The sequence below is a fragment of the Cervus canadensis genome, chromosome 6, assembly GCF_019320065.1.
Source record: "Cervus canadensis isolate Bull #8, Minnesota chromosome 6, ASM1932006v1, whole genome shotgun sequence".
NCBI classification, from domain to species: Eukaryota; Metazoa; Chordata; class Mammalia; order Artiodactyla; family Cervidae; genus Cervus; species Cervus canadensis.
The window spans coordinates 71,492,363-71,510,962 of NC_057391.1; the positions used below are offsets into that span (position 1 = coordinate 71,492,363).

The following is an 18,600-nucleotide window of genomic DNA, read 5'->3' on the forward strand; positions in this document are numbered from 1 at the left end:
TCATTTCTGTGCATTGGGCACCACTCCGGGCCTTGGACTACACAGTTGAATAAAACTCACCTGTCATCTTCATTTTCAGCAACTTCCTGCCCACCTCTTCTCTGTCTGAAATGTCCATTCTTCCTTCTAAACCTTGTCTTATTTCCCTTCATCAAAAGAGGATCTCTCGTTTGAAAGTCCTTTTCTCCTGCCTCCCATCCCACAGAACTTGGTGTTTCTCTCATCGTATGTGTCTCTTACTTTTTCTCCACTCGTCTGCCCATGGGTGCCTCGGGGTGGTGGTCTCTGTGGTGTCATGTCCAGCTTGTGCCTTCTGACAGCAGGCCCTCATCTGTTAGATTGTTGAAGAGGGTTATAGCAAGAATATTCTTTTTTTCTCCCTTCCCAGCTCAAGTTTGAAATATTGACACCAAGCTGCCAGGAACATTAGTCACTGTCAAGCCTTCCGTTTTTAACCTCCCTCCCACTCTCGGTACCATGATTTTAAGACAGTAGCTCACAATTGATCACTCATTGTCTTGTAGTGTAATTATCTGACGGGTGATAAAGAAATTGCTCTCCTATAACTCCTCACTTTCAGTACTTGCAATGTGACATTCAGGCTCATTGTGCTTAAAACCTTGCATTTTCTGTATCATAGATCTGCTGTTGGTTTTTTTCTGTTTTGGACTGAATTTGAGAGATGAAAGAAGAAAAACCCGGGTAGGGTTCTTGAGTCTCACAGTTTGGCATGAAATGTTGACTTACACATGAAGCTTACCTCCTGTGCACATTTATTCCTCACATAGAAGGTGAAATATGAATAGTCAAAGCAGTATCTTTCCTCCTGGTCAGCTGTACTTTTTCTGGTCCTGGGCACTTAGGTGAATAAACATCAACAAGCCTGGATGTTACTGTTCCCCAAGGAGGGCAGGATCGCTGTTACCGATCCATGGATGAGCAGGGGGACCTAAAGACTGCTCTTTGCAAATGTTCATTCTTTTTTTTTTTTCTTTTTTTGCAAATGTTCATTCTTAAAGCACCATGTTCCACAGCTAGGCCACTTTGTAGCTCATATTTTGATTATCTAAATCATTTGCATGGTCCATTCAGGGATAATGTCTTAAGTCATTTTCCAAATTCAGGATGAATTAAGGTATGTGGTTTTTTGTTGTTGTTGTTATTGTTTTAAGGAATATTTTAAGATTCAAGTGCAGAGCAGAGAGTGTTGGCCAGAGAAACATGTGAAAGTGTTCTTTCTGCTTGGCTTACTAAAGATCGTTTGAGAAGGGCTGGATTAATAGTGCTTTATTTGGCAGGGTTATAAAAGTGGGAACAGATTCCTCACTGTCCCCACCCCATCCAATCTCAATCTATTTGGTGTAGTGGCTTCTATGCTGAACCCTGTTACTAGGATCCCCAGATTACACATGAAGAACTTAAGGTTCAGCTGGATCTTTATTTTTTTTCCATCCTGTCAGGCTTGTGGGATCTTAGTTCCCCAACCAGGGACTGAACCTGTGCCCCTACAGTGGAAGCACAAGAGTCCTAATCACCGGGCCTCCAGGGAATTCCCTCAGCTGATCTTAAGTAGTTTTGTGTTAGTAGTTCCTGATGAAACAGAAATTCAGGGGCTGGGATAAGTAACCAAAATGTGTGTTGGTTACTGAAGCCGTACGCTTAGATTGAGACGTGGCCACTTTTCCACTGACCACATTACACCTTCCATGAAACCCTGTCCATCTTCCCGACCCAGGGGTAGAACCCTGGTGTCCTGCATTGCAGGCAGATTCTTTACCATCTGAGCCACTAGGGAAGCTCATACATACATCAGAGGGGCACTCAAGCCTGCCCTGATAGTGAAGAAGGAGCAGAGCTGAGCTCACTGAGTTCAGCATTAAGTTGTGTACTCATTGATACATCTCCTCTGTGTGTGGAGAAACCCAGGGAGAAAGTGACTAACATTCATAGATAGAAGGAGGTGCAGGGTATTTTTAGCTGACTTTGGTGTTAGAAAGTTGAAACCTATACAAAAGGCAGCACTGAATTGTATTTCCTTGGCATCTTGAAACGACCTTTGTGGTTATGGTAGGAAATGTTCTCCTGTTGCCATAACTTGTTGCCTTATAATCTCGAAACCTGAAACCATCACAAGGATTTCTGTCCCCTGCCTCCTTAGAGTATGTGTAGAAAATATGTATCTAGAATGGGTGGGGAAGGAAATGGCAACCCACTCCAGTATGCTTGCCTAGAGAATCCCATGGACAGAGGAACCTGGTGGGCTACAGACCATGGGGTCACAAGAGTCGTACACAACTTAGCGACTAAACCAACCACCACATCTAGAATGGGAAGAGAAACCCTTATGTTTGGAGGATTTTTTTTTTTTTTTTCAGTTTCAAGAAACACAATTTCTCTCTTGAGTCTTCACAAGCCTCTGAAATAGGTAGTGTTCATCCTCCTTTGCCCCTTTGGACTTTTCATGAGTAAGGAGCCTATAGGGGCTGAGGACTCGAAGTTAGTAGAAGAGCTGATCCTAGAGCCGAAGTCACTTAATTCTGGGTTTTTGGCTAAACCTAAGGCTTTCTTTCTTATTTCTGGTGATCTGCTCAAAAAGATGAAATGGCTAAGATCCTACCAGGTCCTGCCTGGAAGCCTTAGAGCCTCAAGGTCTAGCCCTGTCCCCAGCCCCTCCCAGAAGTGCTCTGAAGCCAAGTGTAGGATGTGCTTCGTGTGTGAGCAGTGATGCATCGTGGGATTTTTGTTCTCTTGAATAGCTATTCTTTGCTGCTGAGATTCGTAGTTGTTCTTGTATCCTTTTAAGGGGAGTGTAATTATATTCTTTGCCTTCTGCATACATTTAAGTAGCTGCTCGTCTTTGGAATTGGATGTTGAATTGTTTCTCCAGCTCATGCCTGGAGCTTACCAAATGCTGACAGTTGCTGTAGAAACCGTATCTAGCAGCTGTGATATAGTTGGAGCTTTGTGCACCCAAAAAATTCCTTTGAAGGCCTTGGCAAATTAACATTTTAAAAGGTGCTCATTATATACTGGTGGTTGGCTGAAAGAATACAAAACAGTTGGTATTTTATTTGCCACCTGACAGATGACAAAAGGATTCTCCTGGTTCTGAAAAACCACTTAAGCATCTTGGGGAATTTTGCAGGTAGAGTAAGTCTCTCCCTAGGAAATAGCAAACACCTGTCACCCCACAGCTTTTTAAAAGTAAAGTAGGCACTTGAACCAGATGGGACAGCACCCCCTAAACTTGACTAAGCTTTTGGAACAAGCTATTGTAATAATTGCTCACATAACTTGGAAATAAACACCAAGATTGCGATTCTGAGGCTGGGCTTTGATTTTTTTTTTTTTTTTTTTAACCTCCTTGACCAGATGATACAAAACCAAATGGGAAGAAAATTGTGGGTGATGTAGAATACAGGGAGGCCAAGGAGAGGGCAAGCTTCATCACCCCCGTTCCTGGTGGCGTCGGACCCATGACAGTGGCGATGCTGATGCAGGTGCGTGTGGGTGCAAGTTTCTCTAATAGTTTTACAAAACTGATAGAATTCGAGGTAGTGCATTTCTCTTCAAGTAGAAATGTCATAGAACCTACTCAAAATCTGAATGAGGATGTGACTATTTTGAAGAAAAAAAGGAAATGAAAGACCAGAGAAGTAGAATCAGGCATATTAAACAAGGGAATCAGGGGTAGCACGATTCTAATTTCTTCCGGAATGTGATAACTTCAGGGGGAAAAAAACCTGTATAAACACCCTGGCTTTGCTCGATCTGTTTTGGCTTGTTGCCCTTCGTAACACACACCAGCTGATGGGGGCAAGGCACACAGCCCAGGGCATCCTGGCTGCTCGTAGACTCTTGGCCTACAATTGAAGCGTGTTAATAATCGGATCGTGAAACTATTCACTTTGTAATTGAACTTGAGTGACCAGGATTAAGAATGGAGGTGGAGGTTAAAAAACCATCACGTCTTCTCAAGTTCCATTTGTGTCATTTTGTTTAGAGCACAGTAGAGAGTGCAAAGCGTTTCTTGGAGAAATTTAAGCCAGGAAAGTGGATCATTCAGTATAACAAACTTAACCTGAAGACACCCGTGCCAAGGTAAAATATTTTACTGTTTAAAAAAAAGAAATTACTGTTTTAAAACTACGTGGATTGTAGGTTTTTAACTGATGGTTAATGTGTATGCCCCTTCTGAAGGGGGTTGGAGTGAGTCGTTACTACGATGGGATTAATAAAGGTTAATTCGTATTTTCTGTATTTCTTCTAAGTGACATTGATATATCACGGTCTTACAAGCCAAAGCCCATTGGTAACCTGGCTCGAGAAATTGGTCTGCGCGCTGAAGAGGTAGAATTGTATGGTGAAACCAAGGCTAAAGTTCTGCTGTCAGCGCTGGAACGGCTGAAGCACCAGCCTGACGGGAAATACGTGGTGGTAACTGGGTATGACTTTTGTCCATTTGCCAATCGAATCTTAATACTGATTATTATTACCAGAGGTTGCATTTGCACTTAGCATGTATTTATGGAGGTTCTTTTAATTTGGTTTTGGCATTTTCATATGTCTTTACTGATTTGATCCTTATAGCAACCTTGTGAGGTAAGAGTAGATTATAACCCTGCAGAGATGAGAAAATTTGTCAAAGTCATTCATCTAGTAGGTGGAAGAGTTTGAGTCTTAAAACCTGATCTTCAGATGAAAGTGCCTTTCTTTTTAACCCCAAATCATTAATTCCGTAGATCTGTTGAGCATTGATCTATATTTTTGTTTACTGAGTTAAAAGCTAGTTTTTGAGACTAAAATTGAGAAATTATGTAAGATTATAGCAGTGTCTCTTACAAGGTAAAGTATATTTGCCCCTCACAGTCGAGCTAAAATGCAGGAGTTTTTTGGTTTTTTTTTTCTTTATTGAAACGAGGGAAGTTACAACTAAGATTCTTGGAACAGATCCCTTTCATGTCTTTCATCTTTCTGATTATTCAAACTAAGAGTCATTCTCTAGGATCTGTTAGATCTGACTTACTGATACACATGAATTTAATTTCTATAAACTTAATTTTCCTTTTCTGCTTTCATCTTGAAGAATAACTCCAACACCCCTGGGGGAGGGGAAGAGCACAACCACGATTGGGCTGGTGCAGGCCCTCGGCGCCCATCTCCATCAGAATGTCTTTGCGTGTGTGCGACAGCCTTCTCAGGGGCCCACCTTTGGAATTAAAGGTATTTTTAAAAAATTATTTATTTTCAATTGGAGGAGGAATGAAATGTATAAGTGGGACCAGACTTGGGTGGCCAGAGGACACCTGCCGCTCCTTTAGTCCTCTGGCTCACTTGGCCCATGAACATCCTGGGGGGGTGGTGGTCTTCAACTCATTGAGACACTAGATGGGGCTTCATAACTCCTTCATCATGGTACTTCTGCTGAAAGCTTTCATCACTTCACCCCAATTCCTACTGTCACTGTCTGACACTGCACAGGGATTCCTGGATTGGGTGATACATAGCCAGGAGTGCTTTTATATGACTGATAGTCGATTGTCATAGTAACAAGTAAAGATAATCACAACTGCGTCCCAGGAGCTTCCCAGGTGTCACTAATGGTAAAGAATCCACCTGCCAATTTAGGAGACGCAGGAGATGCAGGTTCAATCTCTGGATCAGCAAGATCTCCTGGAGGAGGAAGTGACAACCCACTCCAGTATTCTTGCCTGGAAAATTCCATGGGCAGAGAAGTCTGGCTGGCTAACGTCCATGGGGCCACAAAGAGTCAGACACAACTGAGCCACTGAGCACACAGTCACAACTGCTGATCACCATGCTGCCTTTTCTAGAGACAAAGACAAACCCTACTGGTATTTCACGCTGAGGGAATAAGAAAAGCCTACACTTATTGAGTATTAGGCTTCATGCCAAGTTTTTTGCTAAGCAGTTTATGCCTATTATCTTCTAAGATAGTTTTATCACCACTAAAACAGTAACAGCTGGAATTCAGAGGAGCTTGGTCAAGGCACTATCATCAAGTACCAGGGAGAGTCCCCACATCTATCTCAAGCTCTAAGATAATACCATCAACGCAGTGTTTCTTCTGATGAGATGAAAACACAACATCAGTAACTGTATTTCACTTTCAGTTTTTGATAGCAGCAATACTCCAAACATGTTCTTTTAATTAAAATTATATTTTTATTAGTTATAATGGGTTCTCAGAGTTAGCTTCATCATTTGCTTGGTGATAGGGTATCATATCAGAGAAGGCAATGGCACCCCACTCCAGTACTCTTGCCTGGAAAATCCCATGGATGGAGGAGCCTGGTAGGCTGCAGTCCATGGGGTCGCTAAGAGTCGGACACGGCTGAGCGACTTCACTTTCACTTTTCACTTTCATGCATTGGAGAAGGAAATGGCAACCCACTCCAGTGTTCTTGCCTGGAGAATCCCAGGGACAGGGGAGCCTGGTGGGCTGCCGTCTATGGGGTCGCACAGAGTCGGACACGACTGAAGCGACTTAGCAGTAGCAGCAGCAGCAGGGTATCATATATTCTCCTTACTTAAATGTTGAGATGGGTACACCTTTGCCCTTCTTCAGCCTGTTGTTTAGCTATAAGTCCGCTGACTTAGTTCTGCTTTTGAGTTTAACAACTCCCTTTTAGCTCAGAATGAGCCTTTTCCTGTTTATTGAACCCAGTATGCTCCCTTTACTCTCATCACAAATGGCCCAATTTTTATTGCATGATCTTACCTTACAAAAAACAAAAACAAAAAACCCACACACACAGAACCTTTTATCTCAAATTGACACTTATCTCACAGATAACCTGGACTTGTTTGACTAGCTTTTGGTTAGTAATCCAAATGGGCCAGCAAAAATCTAGCACTTAAGCTGTTTTCCACCATATGTGTCCTATTTAGGAAGAATTGCAGCCTCTGTGTTTATGTTGGTGTGTGTATTTTAAATATTCCTTTTTTTAAAATGCCAGAATAGCAGTTATGAGGGTAGGGAATTGAACAGGTTTGTCTTTATGTAACCGTCAGCTGGGGTTTTTTTTAACAAACGTTAGGAATCACGGGGAACCTGTTTTTAAAGATAATGAGTAGGTATGTATGTGTTCATGGTTTTGTCAGTTAGAGTCACATTTCAGTTGAGAGACTATTCAGCATGAACAAGAGCGAGTGGTTCAGTTTGGTAAAGAAAATTGAGAAGCACTTGATCAAATCTGTCCAAATGATTGTAAAAAGTAAATAGATAATACGGTAAAGAAAATTAAGAAGCACTTGTTCAGATCTGTCCAAATGTTTGTAAAAAGTAAATAATACTTGGTAAAGAAAATTAAGAAGCACTTGTTAAAATCTGTCCAAATGTTTGTAAAAAGTAAATAAATAATACGCGAGGCAGTTACAAAAACCGATTTGCTTTCATTTGATTTCCAAGTTGTAAAGAAGTATGCTTAACATGAGTCCTCACCCTTGACCTGTCCTCTAGGTGGCGCTGCAGGTGGTGGCTACTCTCAGGTCATTCCTATGGAAGAGGTAACGCAGTCCAGGATTTGGCTGAATCAGATCTTGTATTATAGTTCTTCCTTCCTGGAATTAAAGTCTCTCGCAGAGATCTTAGTAGACAAATAACTCGTTTGCTCAGCAGAAGCAATACTTAGAAGAAAAACATCTTAATTTGTAAACTTCTAAACAGCTTACTTTTCTGATATGACAAGGACTTCAAAGCCTGGCTTTCAGTGGAAGTAACGTTAAGCAAGTGATCAGATGTGGCACGAGAGAGGGGAAAGCCAACATGCAGTGAATAAAGTAATAACCACAGAAGTGGGAGCAGCATACAGGAATGGGGCTCCAGTGTGCTCCTTGCTCACTGTTGAAAGAACACGAGTGTGTCCTTTCTAATCCGGTGTCGCTATTGATCCCAGTGGTGTGGCTTTTGTGGTTATTGGCCAGGTCTCTTGGGGAACGTCACAGTTCCTTCTGAGGACAGACAGTCATTTGTTCTCAAGGGCTATTGGGTGTCTGTCCACTAGCTGTGCTGCCATCAGTTTTCCATTGGCTTTCCCATAGAGACAGGTTTGGTCGTGATAGATTGACTGTTGGAAAGGTACAAAGAAGTTTTAAGACTGATGTGGCTTCCACCCTATTGCAGTTTAATCTCCACCTCACTGGTGACATCCATGCCATCACTGCAGCTAATAACCTTGTGGCCGCAGCCATTGATGCCCGTATGTTCCATGAAGAGACCCAGACAGACAAGGTAGGCTGCTCAGACCCCACAGACACTTTCAGAAGGTTTGACTTAATATTGGGCCGGTGGGTGCTGATAATGCAGGTAGCAAGGCAGTGGGGTTCTTTTCACTTAAAAACTCTTGTGCTCCTTTTCTTTAAGGCTCTGTTTAATCGTTTGGTGCCATCAGTAAATGGAGTGAGAAAGTTCTCCGATATCCAAGTCCGAAGGTTGCGGGTAAGCCTTTTCATTGTTCTTTTTTGTTATTATGTGAAATTAGGTGATTGATAAGGAGATTATAATCTCCTTAGAGTAGCCTATTTGGACAGGTTCACTTATAGTAATCATAAGGTCATGATATACACAGCGGAGATTGGTGGCAGAGGTTGTTTCTCGTCTGTGAGTTTTTAGTGAAAAAAGCAGAGATCTGACAGCCTGCCCTCAGCTGAGAAAAAGAATGACACTTCCTTTATGGCATGGGTTGTAGGAGTCAGGAAGCCAGCATGGCAGCTTCTGGAGTTTCAATACCTGCTCATCCCAGCATTGGGAGCTTAGCAAGATTGTTACTTCTGTATTTTATTTGACTCTCTAATGCAAATATATAGTTATTAAACATACACTATACTGTATGACCCAGAAATTCTCCTTCTAGGTATTTACCCAAGAGAAATGCAAACTTTTATGTGTATTCATATAAAAACATGGATTTTTTTTTAGCAACTCTATTAATAATCTGCAAAATCTAGAAACGACCCAGATGGCCTTCAGTGAATGAATGGATAAACAAACTGGTACATTCGTACCATGAATGAATGAATGAATGAATGTATCAACAGCAACTTGAATGGATCTCAAGGGCATTATGTTTTGTGAAAGAAGGCTGTCTCAAATGGTTGCATACTATATGCTTGCATTTCTTTATATGACATTCTCAAAAGACAAAGCTATAGTGATGGAGAATAGGTCAGTGGGTGCCAGCAGTTATGGGTCAGGGAACAGTGTGACTATAAACGGGTAGCACAAGGGAATTTTAAAAATAAAATTTGAAAGTATATTCCTGTGTTACTTTCACATATGAAAGAAATATTGTACCTATATAAATATCAGACTGCCTGGCACATGTAAGCATTCAGTAAATGGTATGTGCTTCCTTGTTATCAATAGTAGTTATACTCACCTTATTTTTAATTTTTTGCAACTTATATTTTGATGCTGTAAGAATAGTACACAAGGTCAGTTCCCCCTCAGCCTCCGCCGCCGCCGCCCCTCTGCCAGCGCTCCGGCGCCACCTCGGGCTGGCGGTCCTCCGCGGGAGGGAGCGAGGCGGCGGGCGGCTGATGGGGGCGGCGGGGCGGCCGGCGGGTCCTGCAGCGCTCGGCGGTGGCGTGTTGTCTCCATGGGGTCGGCCCCCCGCGCCCCTGCGCTCTGAGGTGGACAGCAGATTGTGTGTTTATCAAACATTTCCACTGCTGCACAGAGAGCACACACATCTTCAGTGGACTTGGAATTCCTGGAAAATTGCCTTTGTGAAAAGTGGGCATAATCCCTTTAAATTCCATCTCTTAAGTTTTCTATTTTGTTGTGTCTCAAAAAGACATCAAGAAACCATGAACAGCTTTAGTAATGAAGAGTTTGACTGCCATTTCTTGGATGAAGGCTTTACTGCCAAGGACATTCTGGACCAAAAAATTAATGAAGTTTCTTCTTCTGATGATAAGGATGCCTTCTATGTTGAGGACCTGGGAGACATTCTGAAGAAACATCTGAGATGGTTGAAAGCTCTTCCTCGGGTCACCCCCTTTTATGCAGTCAAATGCAATGATAGCAGAACCATAGTGAAGACACTCGCTGCCATTGGGACAGGATTTGACTGTGCCAGCAAGACTGAAATACAATTGGTGCAGAGTCTTGGGGTGCCCCCAGAGAGGATTATCTATGCAAATCCGTGTAAACAAGTGTCTCAGATTAAGTACGCTGCCAATAACGGAGTCCAGATGATGACTTTTGATAGTGAAGTCGAGCTGATGAAAGTTGCCAGGGCACATCCAAAGGCCAAGTTGGTTTTGCGTATCGCCACTGATGATTCCAAAGCAGTCTGTCGCCTCAGTGTCAAATTTGGTGCCACACTTAAAACCAGCAGGCTTCTTTTGGAACGGGCGAAAGAGCTAGATATTGATGTCATTGGTGTCAGCTTCCACGTGGGAAGTGGCTGTACTGATCCTGAGACCTTTGTGCAGGCCATCTCTGATGCCCGCTGTGTCTTTGACATGGGCGCTGAGGTTGGTTTCAACATGTATCTGCTTGATATTGGTGGTGGTTTTCCTGGATCCGAGGATGTAAAGCTTAAATTTGAAGAGATCATCAGTGTAATCAACCCAGCATTGGACAAGTATTTTCCATCAGACTCTGGAGTGAGAATCAGCTGAGCCAGGCAGATACTATGTTGCATCAGCTTTCACACTCGCAGTTAATATTATTGCCAAAAAACTTGTATTAAAGGAACAGATGGGCTCTGATGATGAAGAGGAGTCAAGTGAACGGACATTTATGTATTACGTGAACGATGGAGTATATGGATCATTCAACTGCATCCTTTACGATCACGCACACGTGAAGCCTCTTCTGCAGAAGAGACCCAAACCAGACGAGAAGTATTATTCATCCAGCATCTGGGGACCCACCTGTGACGGCCTGGACCGCATTGTTGAGCTCTGTAACCTGCCCGAGATGCATGTGGGCGATTGGATGCTCTTTGAGAACATGGGTGCTTACACTGTCGCTGCTGCTTCTACTTTCAATGGATTCCAGAGACCCACCATCTACTACGTGATGTCAGGGCCAACGTGGCAACTGATGCAGCAGATCCGGACCCAGGACTTCCCGCCCGGAGTGGAGGAGCCAGACGTCGGTCCCCTGCCCGTGTCCTGTGCCCAGGAGAGCGGCATGAAGAGGCACTCGGCAGCCTGCGCTTCCACGCGTATTAACGTGTAGATACCACTCTTATAGCTGTTAACTGCGAGTTTAGCTTGATTCAAGGGTTTGGGGGGGACCATTTAACTTAATTACTGCTAGTTCTGAGATGTCTATGTGAGTAGGGTTGGCACAGGTGCACCAATGTGGAAGACTGGGAGATGGGGTCACACTTATCTGTGTTCCTATGGAAACTATTTGAATATTTGCTTTATATGGATTTTTATTCACTTTTCAAACATGCTACTAAAGGCTTCAACTGCTGAGCAAGCGTTTGTGGCTTGTGTATCAGCAGGATGGGCCAGAAGCTTAGTGTTGTGACCGGTTTTAACAAAAAGGAATAAAGGATCTTGACATAAAAAAAAAAAAAAAGAATAGTACACAAGCTCCCCTGTACCCAGATGCAGTAATTGTTTACATTTTGCCCTACTTGCTTCACAATGCTGTCCCATTTATACATACGCATTTTTCTCTAGAGAGGAGAAAAAGTGACTTTTACACAGTTTGATATTGCTTAGCTTCTCTTGTTTTCACAACTCCCAAAAAATACTGTGCAGAAAGTAAGTCAGCTACTACCTTGTTTTGTCAAAGAATTGTGTTCTACAAGTATGGTGGAAAAAGCAGGCAACTGATCTTAACCTTTGGTCGGTGGAACTTTCTGTCAATGTGTGGGGATGGGCTGGACTCAGTGTTTAAATGATCCTTTTTTGAAAACGAGGAATTTGTCCATGGCCACAGAACCCCTTGACAGGTTAGAACTAGAACATTGGTCCTCTGTTTCCTCCCAAACTTTCTCTCTTGCACTTTGTTACCTCAGTCTAACCCCCTAGCTTAGTCAAGAGTGGGTTGTCAGGACTTCCCTGGTTGTCCAGTGGCTAAGACTCCATACTTCCAATGCAGGGGGCCTGGATTCATTGCCTGGTCAGGGAACTAGATCCCACATGCTGCAACCAAGAGTTCGCATACTGCAACTAAAGATGCTGCAATGAAGATCAAAGATCCCGCATGCTACAGCTAAGACCCAGTGCAACCAAATAAATAAATAAGAGTGGATTATCAATAGCAGATTCTCAACTTAGTGACTTAAGGTTTTGCTGACCTCTGCAAACAATGTCATGTTCCAGGCTTGTGGGGCTGTTTGATAAGCCAGTGAGCACCAACTCTGAAAACACACCTGAAGTTTGAAAACAAAGTCCTGTTGGCATAGGAAGGAAACTATGGGAAGAGTAGGGCTTGCTGGGCCACTAAGCTCGACCAAGAGTTATGAGAAAAGGAGAGTATGTTTTAAAGGAATTTTCCATTTCAGGATGTGACCACGGTACACATTGTAAATAAACAAATTTCCAAGTTCCATGAGGAGGAAGAGACAAAGCTTTCTTGTGCTTTTTGAAACAGTAGAAGGCAGTTAACAATAGGGCTACTTCAAAAGCATGTACTGTGCTAGAGCGATGTCTTTTCTTTTCCTCTGCGTTGAAAAGACTATTTATCCCTTTATATATTTCAAAAGATTAGCACATTATTTTTTTTAAAAAACATTAAAAGTGATTTCCATTGATTTTTATTGATTGTTACTTGTTTTGGCCATTTCTGATTTTGCATTTGACTTGGGCTTCTCAGTTGTTTGATTGAAAAAGCTTTGCACTTCTTTTCCTTTGAATATGTTTGCATATGGTGAATTAGTATGACATGTTTTGGTCACTGTGCTTACATAAGGCTTTGGTTTAGGGAAATGCCTCTGGTGTTCAGTAATAGAGACAAATGTGTTACTAATGCCTTGGTACATGTGTGAGTGGTATTAATAAAGATTTAGCTAAAGGAATCATAATTTGCCCTTCTGAATTTAACATGGTTTATATTTCTTAGAGTGGACCCTATCTGGAGATAGGGATAAAAATTTTTTTTAAATTTTATTTGCTTTGTTTTGTCTTATTTTTGTTTTAATTTTTTTATCTCTTCAGAGACTAGGCATTGAAAAGACTGACCCTGCCACACTGACAGATGAAGAGATAAACAGATTTGCAAGACTGGACATTGATCCAGAAACTATAACTTGGCAAAGAGGTACCAGAGCAGGGCGTATGCCCCGTTGGTTCAGCTATGCTGCACACCCCATGCCGTTCCTAAAAGGTGGTAAAATGGGAGGTCCAGAGCTTGGGTGTTCTTGTGTTCATGGTTAAGGGCTAACCAAGATGGCAACTTACTCCTTTTTCTGGCCACCTCTACCAGTCTCTCTCCTTATTAGCTATAATCAAACCTCCTTTTGTTTGGTCAGTTGGACATTTTGCTGGCTTTTCAGTGTTCATTGGTGTGAGGATGGTTTTAAGGAAGTTCATGCATAAACCAGAAGTAACATTTTGCAAGTTTCATTTTATGCAGCAAGTTTTGGTGTCATGAAGTAGAGAAGTAATGTTTAATCACTTCTTGAATCATGTTGCCCTTTATTCTTAGAATTCTTGTCTGGCATAAGTGACGTGATTTTTCTTGTAGCTCTGGAGCTTGCCTACTGATTTTTACCTCATTTTGTTAAACTGTCTTTTAACAAAGTAAGTAGCCTTGAAGGTCTAAACATTTAGCAAGTTGGTGAGTGAGATGCCTGGTTTCCCTGCCGTGTGTTGCCTTTCTTTATGTCAGCCAGCATGGCTTAGTTTTTTATTTTGTACCAGCAGTGCCTCCATCCAAACTCTGTCACTGCTGAGAAGGGATTTTTTATCCAGGTGCACAGAATGCAGCTAACAAGTAATTTATTGACTGTTCTTGTGATTGTCATTGGCTCAATAACTGTGCTAGCTAATGGCATTTTTAAGGTAACTCTTTTAACATCTAAAACTACACTGGTATTTATCTTCCTTTGTTTCAGTAACTTTAACCCTATGGTATGGTACTTTGTGAGGAATAAAGATTCAGTTTGAAAATTTGGTATCTCCTCCACTTTTCCTTTGCTTTATATGTAATTTCATGCTTTCTGAGAAGGTAGAAGCAGACAAGGGAAAAAGTAGATCATACCTGTTGGCTGTTTTATACACAGAAATAAGATACAAGGAACTTGACACTATTTAAAAAAAAAAAAAGGAACTCATTACATCCTTCACTGTCAAAATGGGGTTGTGTGTGTATCTCCAAGTGCTGTACATGACACTGCTTTTAGTATTTAAATATGGTATTATGGGGAAAAATTTAGCATGTTATCAAGTACCTTAAAAATGCCTCTCCTCTTTGGCCCACCCTAAAAGTATGAACTGGTTTGCCACTGTTGTTCAATTTGTATTTTGTTGCTATTTTTGGCATGTCGTACAAAAAACAAAATTGGGAATACATTAAAATGTTCACCAGAGTTAGACCTAGGAGGTGGGATTAAGAGTAGGTAGTAGGTTGATCTAAGCCATGTTTTCCAAGGGTATGCAGTTGGATCAATGTGTCATCAGAATGGAAACTATTTCATCTACACACTAAGGAAAGAGCAGGTCTATCACCCAGCCTGCTTCAAAAGGCCTTGCCCGTGCCCTGTGTTTTTGGCCCTTGTGGTTCTCAGGGTTGTGTAAAATCAGTGAGTCATCCCATGGAACAGCACAAACCTTGGCCTTTTGAAACAGTGACCTGCTCTGATTTCTGTGGAATTCGGAATATGCTTTGAAACAAATTTCAGATTTCTAGTTATTAATAATTGTTTGAATTCTCTAAAAAGCATAAACAAAGCCACTCTACAATCCTGTCTTTGACTCCTGCACATTAACCGTATGTGACCATCATTTCTAAACTTGAACCCATATTCTAGCTTTACCATAAGATTTGAAACCAGATGGTCATTAAATTAGATTTGTTGCTTTAAAATTCTGCAAGTTCCTTTAACTCTATAGTCCTTTTTCCTTTCTGCTGTGTCTACTGTATCTTTCTTCTGCATCTTCCCTTTCTCCTGTAGTGCTGGATACCAATGATAGATTCCTGAGGAAGATCACAATCGGACAGTCTCCAACGGAGAAGGGGCACTCACGGACGGTAACTGTTCCTTTCTAAGTAGATTAGTTCATGGGGACCGGATCCTTGCTGCTTTTCTCCTCCTCCGTCCTTTCCCGATCGATTGATTCTGCCGGGTGTTGTTCCGCCTTCTTCCTTTTAAAGTGGGAGCGAGTAGGTGTGTGGCATTGAGCGCTCTTGACAGCTTTTGCAGTAAATCCTGTGTGTCACCTGTATATTTTCCCCCAGCATTTTCTCCTAGAGGTGCAGAGCCCCTAGTGAATATCCTTGCACACAAATTGATTAAAGTTGCTTCTTTTTTGTGGCCGTCTTGCAGTACGTCTCTTTGGTGTGAGAGCTTCCATGTCTCTCCCTGTATATTAGGGAAACCATAATCACATAAGCACAAGCTGCCTCCAGAGGGATTGTTGGTCCTTCTAGGACTTTTATTTCTAAAAACTGCCTATTCAAAGTCTTGGAATATTTAATTACAAACTTTTTTGCTCTTAGGGGATTATTTATTTTCATTAAGTTCTTCGTGTGCTGTTCTTTTATTCTGTCCTTTTAAGTTATTTGTTTAAGCCTAGGATGTAAAGAGAATCCACGCTTCTGGGTTTAACACAGTTTTCCCTGTTGTGTCTTTTCCCTGCCAACAGGCCCAGTTTGATATCTCCGTGGCCAGTGAAATCATGGCTGTCCTGGCTCTTACCAGTTCTCTAGAAGACATGAGAGACAGACTGGGCAAAATGGTGGTGGCGTCCAGCAAGAAAGGGGAACCCATCAGTACTGAGGATCTGGTGGGTCCCAGGGTGATTCCTCTGTGTCTGTATTCCCAGCCTCTCTCAGCAGCTACCAATAACACAAACTATGGTGTAGTTAAGATACTGCAATTAACTAATGAAGTTATATGGTCTTTTTACTTAGTAAATAAATATGAAATTTATAAAAAAAAAAAAACACTTCCACAGAGAGTGACAGGCAGTATGCTCCAGACCACAGTTTTCAGGTGGTTTGAGCATTTATATTCAACCTGTGACTATTTGCAAGAGAGGATGTCTGACTTCAGTTTCAGAGAGCATCGAGTCCCAAGTCTAAGTCCCTTAGAGATAAGCTTAGAGTCCCACCCCGGCCCCTCCCCACAACAGGCCTCCTTGCACAGAGACCTCTCATCATGAGGCTCATTGGCCCCATAGCCACACTGATGACCATATTGGAAAGAGCTCAACCTGGACTTCTGATGATCCTACTTGGCTAGCTGTCCACGTCAGGATTATTTCTGAACTGTCTACATGGTAAAACGAAGTTTGAAATGAGATAATCTGTAGATTAATTTTTAAAAAGCCTATTTGTGTTGACACACACCAAAATGGTTGGCCTACAATTAGTGGTATGTCAGATGAATTCAAAAAGGGGGGAAATACTAATTTTTTGTTTTCACAGTTTCTGTTTGTAAGAACAAAAATTGCTTTATATTTTTACCCCAAACCAGAAACCTAGAAACTCATGGAAATTGAAATCTATAGCTTTATCTTACATTGATACCAGTTTGTCCATCCATGGTTGGATGGCTTAAAAGAGGGTCCTGATATATGAGAATTGATGTTGAACTCCTGGGTAAATTTTCAGTTTAAGGTACAGGACACGCATGCATGCTAAGTCACTTTAGTCCAACTCTTTGCAGCCCTATGGCCTATAGCCCATCACACTCCTCTGTCCATGGGATTCTTCAGGCAAGAATACTGGAGTAGCTTACCATACCCTTCTCCAGGGTACCTTCCCAACCCAGGGATCAAACCCATGTCTCCTGCAGCTCCAGCATTGCAGGTAGATTTTTTTTTTTTTACTGCTGAGCCACAGAAGAAGCTGCATGGTACAAGACACACATGTTAAATTTGGTTTACAGCCATTTCGGTCCAGACACCAGAGTTGCCTATACTTCAGTATTCTAGGAACTAGCGTTTTCATGCTGTCTAAAATGGATTCCCCACATGGATCAGTAACCAGAGCTTCACTGAGATCCTTGTTTCCAGGATTACATATTTTTCCAGAATTTACATATGAATGTCATTTTCATTCTCTATTCTCCTTTTAAGGTAATTGGTAGCTTATAAGTACATGAATGGCTGGTCTAGTTTAGGTAAAAATAATCATTAGTCCAAGATGGCCAAAAATGGAAGACCTAAGAATGTTGAATTTTGGCTTCAAAAGGTAGGTTTTTTTGCTGGTGGGAATCAACCGTTCATGCCTTTGTTTTGTAGGGAGTGAGTGGAGCATTGACAGTTCTTATGAAGGACGCCATCAAGCCCAATCTCATGCAGACATTAGAGGTGAGCAGAGTGACTCCTGCCGTCCTGGAACTGGTTGGAAAGCACAGTGTCCCTAGGAGACACTTCTCTCCCTGATCATCTCTTTATTCCCATTCTTCTCATAGGACTGGGACTTCACTGAAATATAAAAGAGGGGGCTTCATACTTGCCCTTTTTCTTTTGGATGCCAACTAATTTTGGTTCCCCTTGACCGAATGGTCCCTTTTGAAGCAGGGTTGGCAGCGTCGCTCACGATGTCTTGATTTCCACAGGGCACTCCAGTATTTGTTCACGCTGGGCCGTTTGCCAACATTGCACACGGGAATTCCTCCATCATCGCAGACAGGATTGCACTCAAGCTTGTTGGTCCCGAAGGATTTGTAGGCAAGTACTTTTGCAAAAGCAGTGATAGACCATTTTTCTTTCAGCATCAAGGGAGTTGGGGTAGCATTTTTACAGTTGCTTTTGTCCTTACAGTGACTGAAGCAGGATTCGGAGCAGACATTGGAATGGAGAAGTTCTTTAACATCAAATGCCGGTATTCTGGTCTCCGCCCACATGTGGTGGCACTTGTCGCCACTGTCAGGGCTCTGAAAATGCACGGAGGTGGCCCCACGGTGAGAATCGGGGATCAGAAGGGCCTGATGCTCAGACATGTTCTGACGGCTAAAGGGAAGCTGATGACTCCTGCCTGTTTCTTCATTAAGCTGCTCTTACCGCTATGATTATTAGGGTACCAAGAGCAGGGCACGTCCAGATGGCTCTTGTGCTGGCCATCTCATCACTCAGAGGTAGTCCCAGCTCTTGGGGAGGGCCGAGGTTGGCCTCATGGTCTGCCTTTCTGAGGAAAACACTTGATAACATCCCAACCCCTCCAAGGACATGTGCTTGGCTGTAATTACCGAAAAACTCCTGTATGTTCAGACTGTTCTTTTTACATCTGAGTCCCATTCCCACTAATGGTGCCGCTGGCAGCCAGCCAACCAAACTATTTAGCTGAGATAGAGGTCAGTGAGCCAGGCAGGACTGATAACAGCCTGGGCTGGGGAGAGGAGGAGGAGAAGGGCAGGTATGCTGGGACTGCCTCCGGTGATGGGGAAAATAGGCGAGCATGGTTTTCCTTCAGCTCTATCCTGAAACTGTGTTTTC

At 42.4% G+C, this 18,600-nt stretch overlaps 1 protein-coding gene and 1 pseudogene across 2 annotated transcripts in view; both read left to right on the top strand.

Moving 5' to 3' along the window:
- MTHFD1 (methylenetetrahydrofolate dehydrogenase, cyclohydrolase and formyltetrahydrofolate synthetase 1) overlaps positions 1-18,600 on the top strand; it is a 62,121-nt gene that overhangs the window by 29,489 nt on the left and 14,032 nt on the right. For both annotated transcript variants that reach the window (XM_043472265.1, XM_043472266.1), the window contains 13 exons: positions 3,373-3,500; positions 4,004-4,101; positions 4,272-4,445; positions 5,087-5,223; positions 7,484-7,530; positions 8,147-8,254; positions 8,387-8,461; positions 13,153-13,255; positions 15,111-15,187; positions 15,802-15,942; positions 17,404-17,472; positions 17,724-17,835; positions 17,929-18,068. In XM_043472265.1, the coding sequence (XP_043328200.1) occupies positions 3,373-3,500; positions 4,004-4,101; positions 4,272-4,445; positions 5,087-5,223; positions 7,484-7,530; positions 8,147-8,254; positions 8,387-8,461; positions 13,153-13,255; positions 15,111-15,187; positions 15,802-15,942; positions 17,404-17,472; positions 17,724-17,835; positions 17,929-18,068 (1,409 nt within the window). The remainder of the gene's footprint in view (positions 1-3,372; positions 3,501-4,003; positions 4,102-4,271; positions 4,446-5,086; positions 5,224-7,483; positions 7,531-8,146; positions 8,255-8,386; positions 8,462-13,152; positions 13,256-15,110; positions 15,188-15,801; positions 15,943-17,403; positions 17,473-17,723; positions 17,836-17,928; positions 18,069-18,600) is intronic.
- LOC122443748 lies at positions 9,592-11,566 on the top strand (annotated as a pseudogene).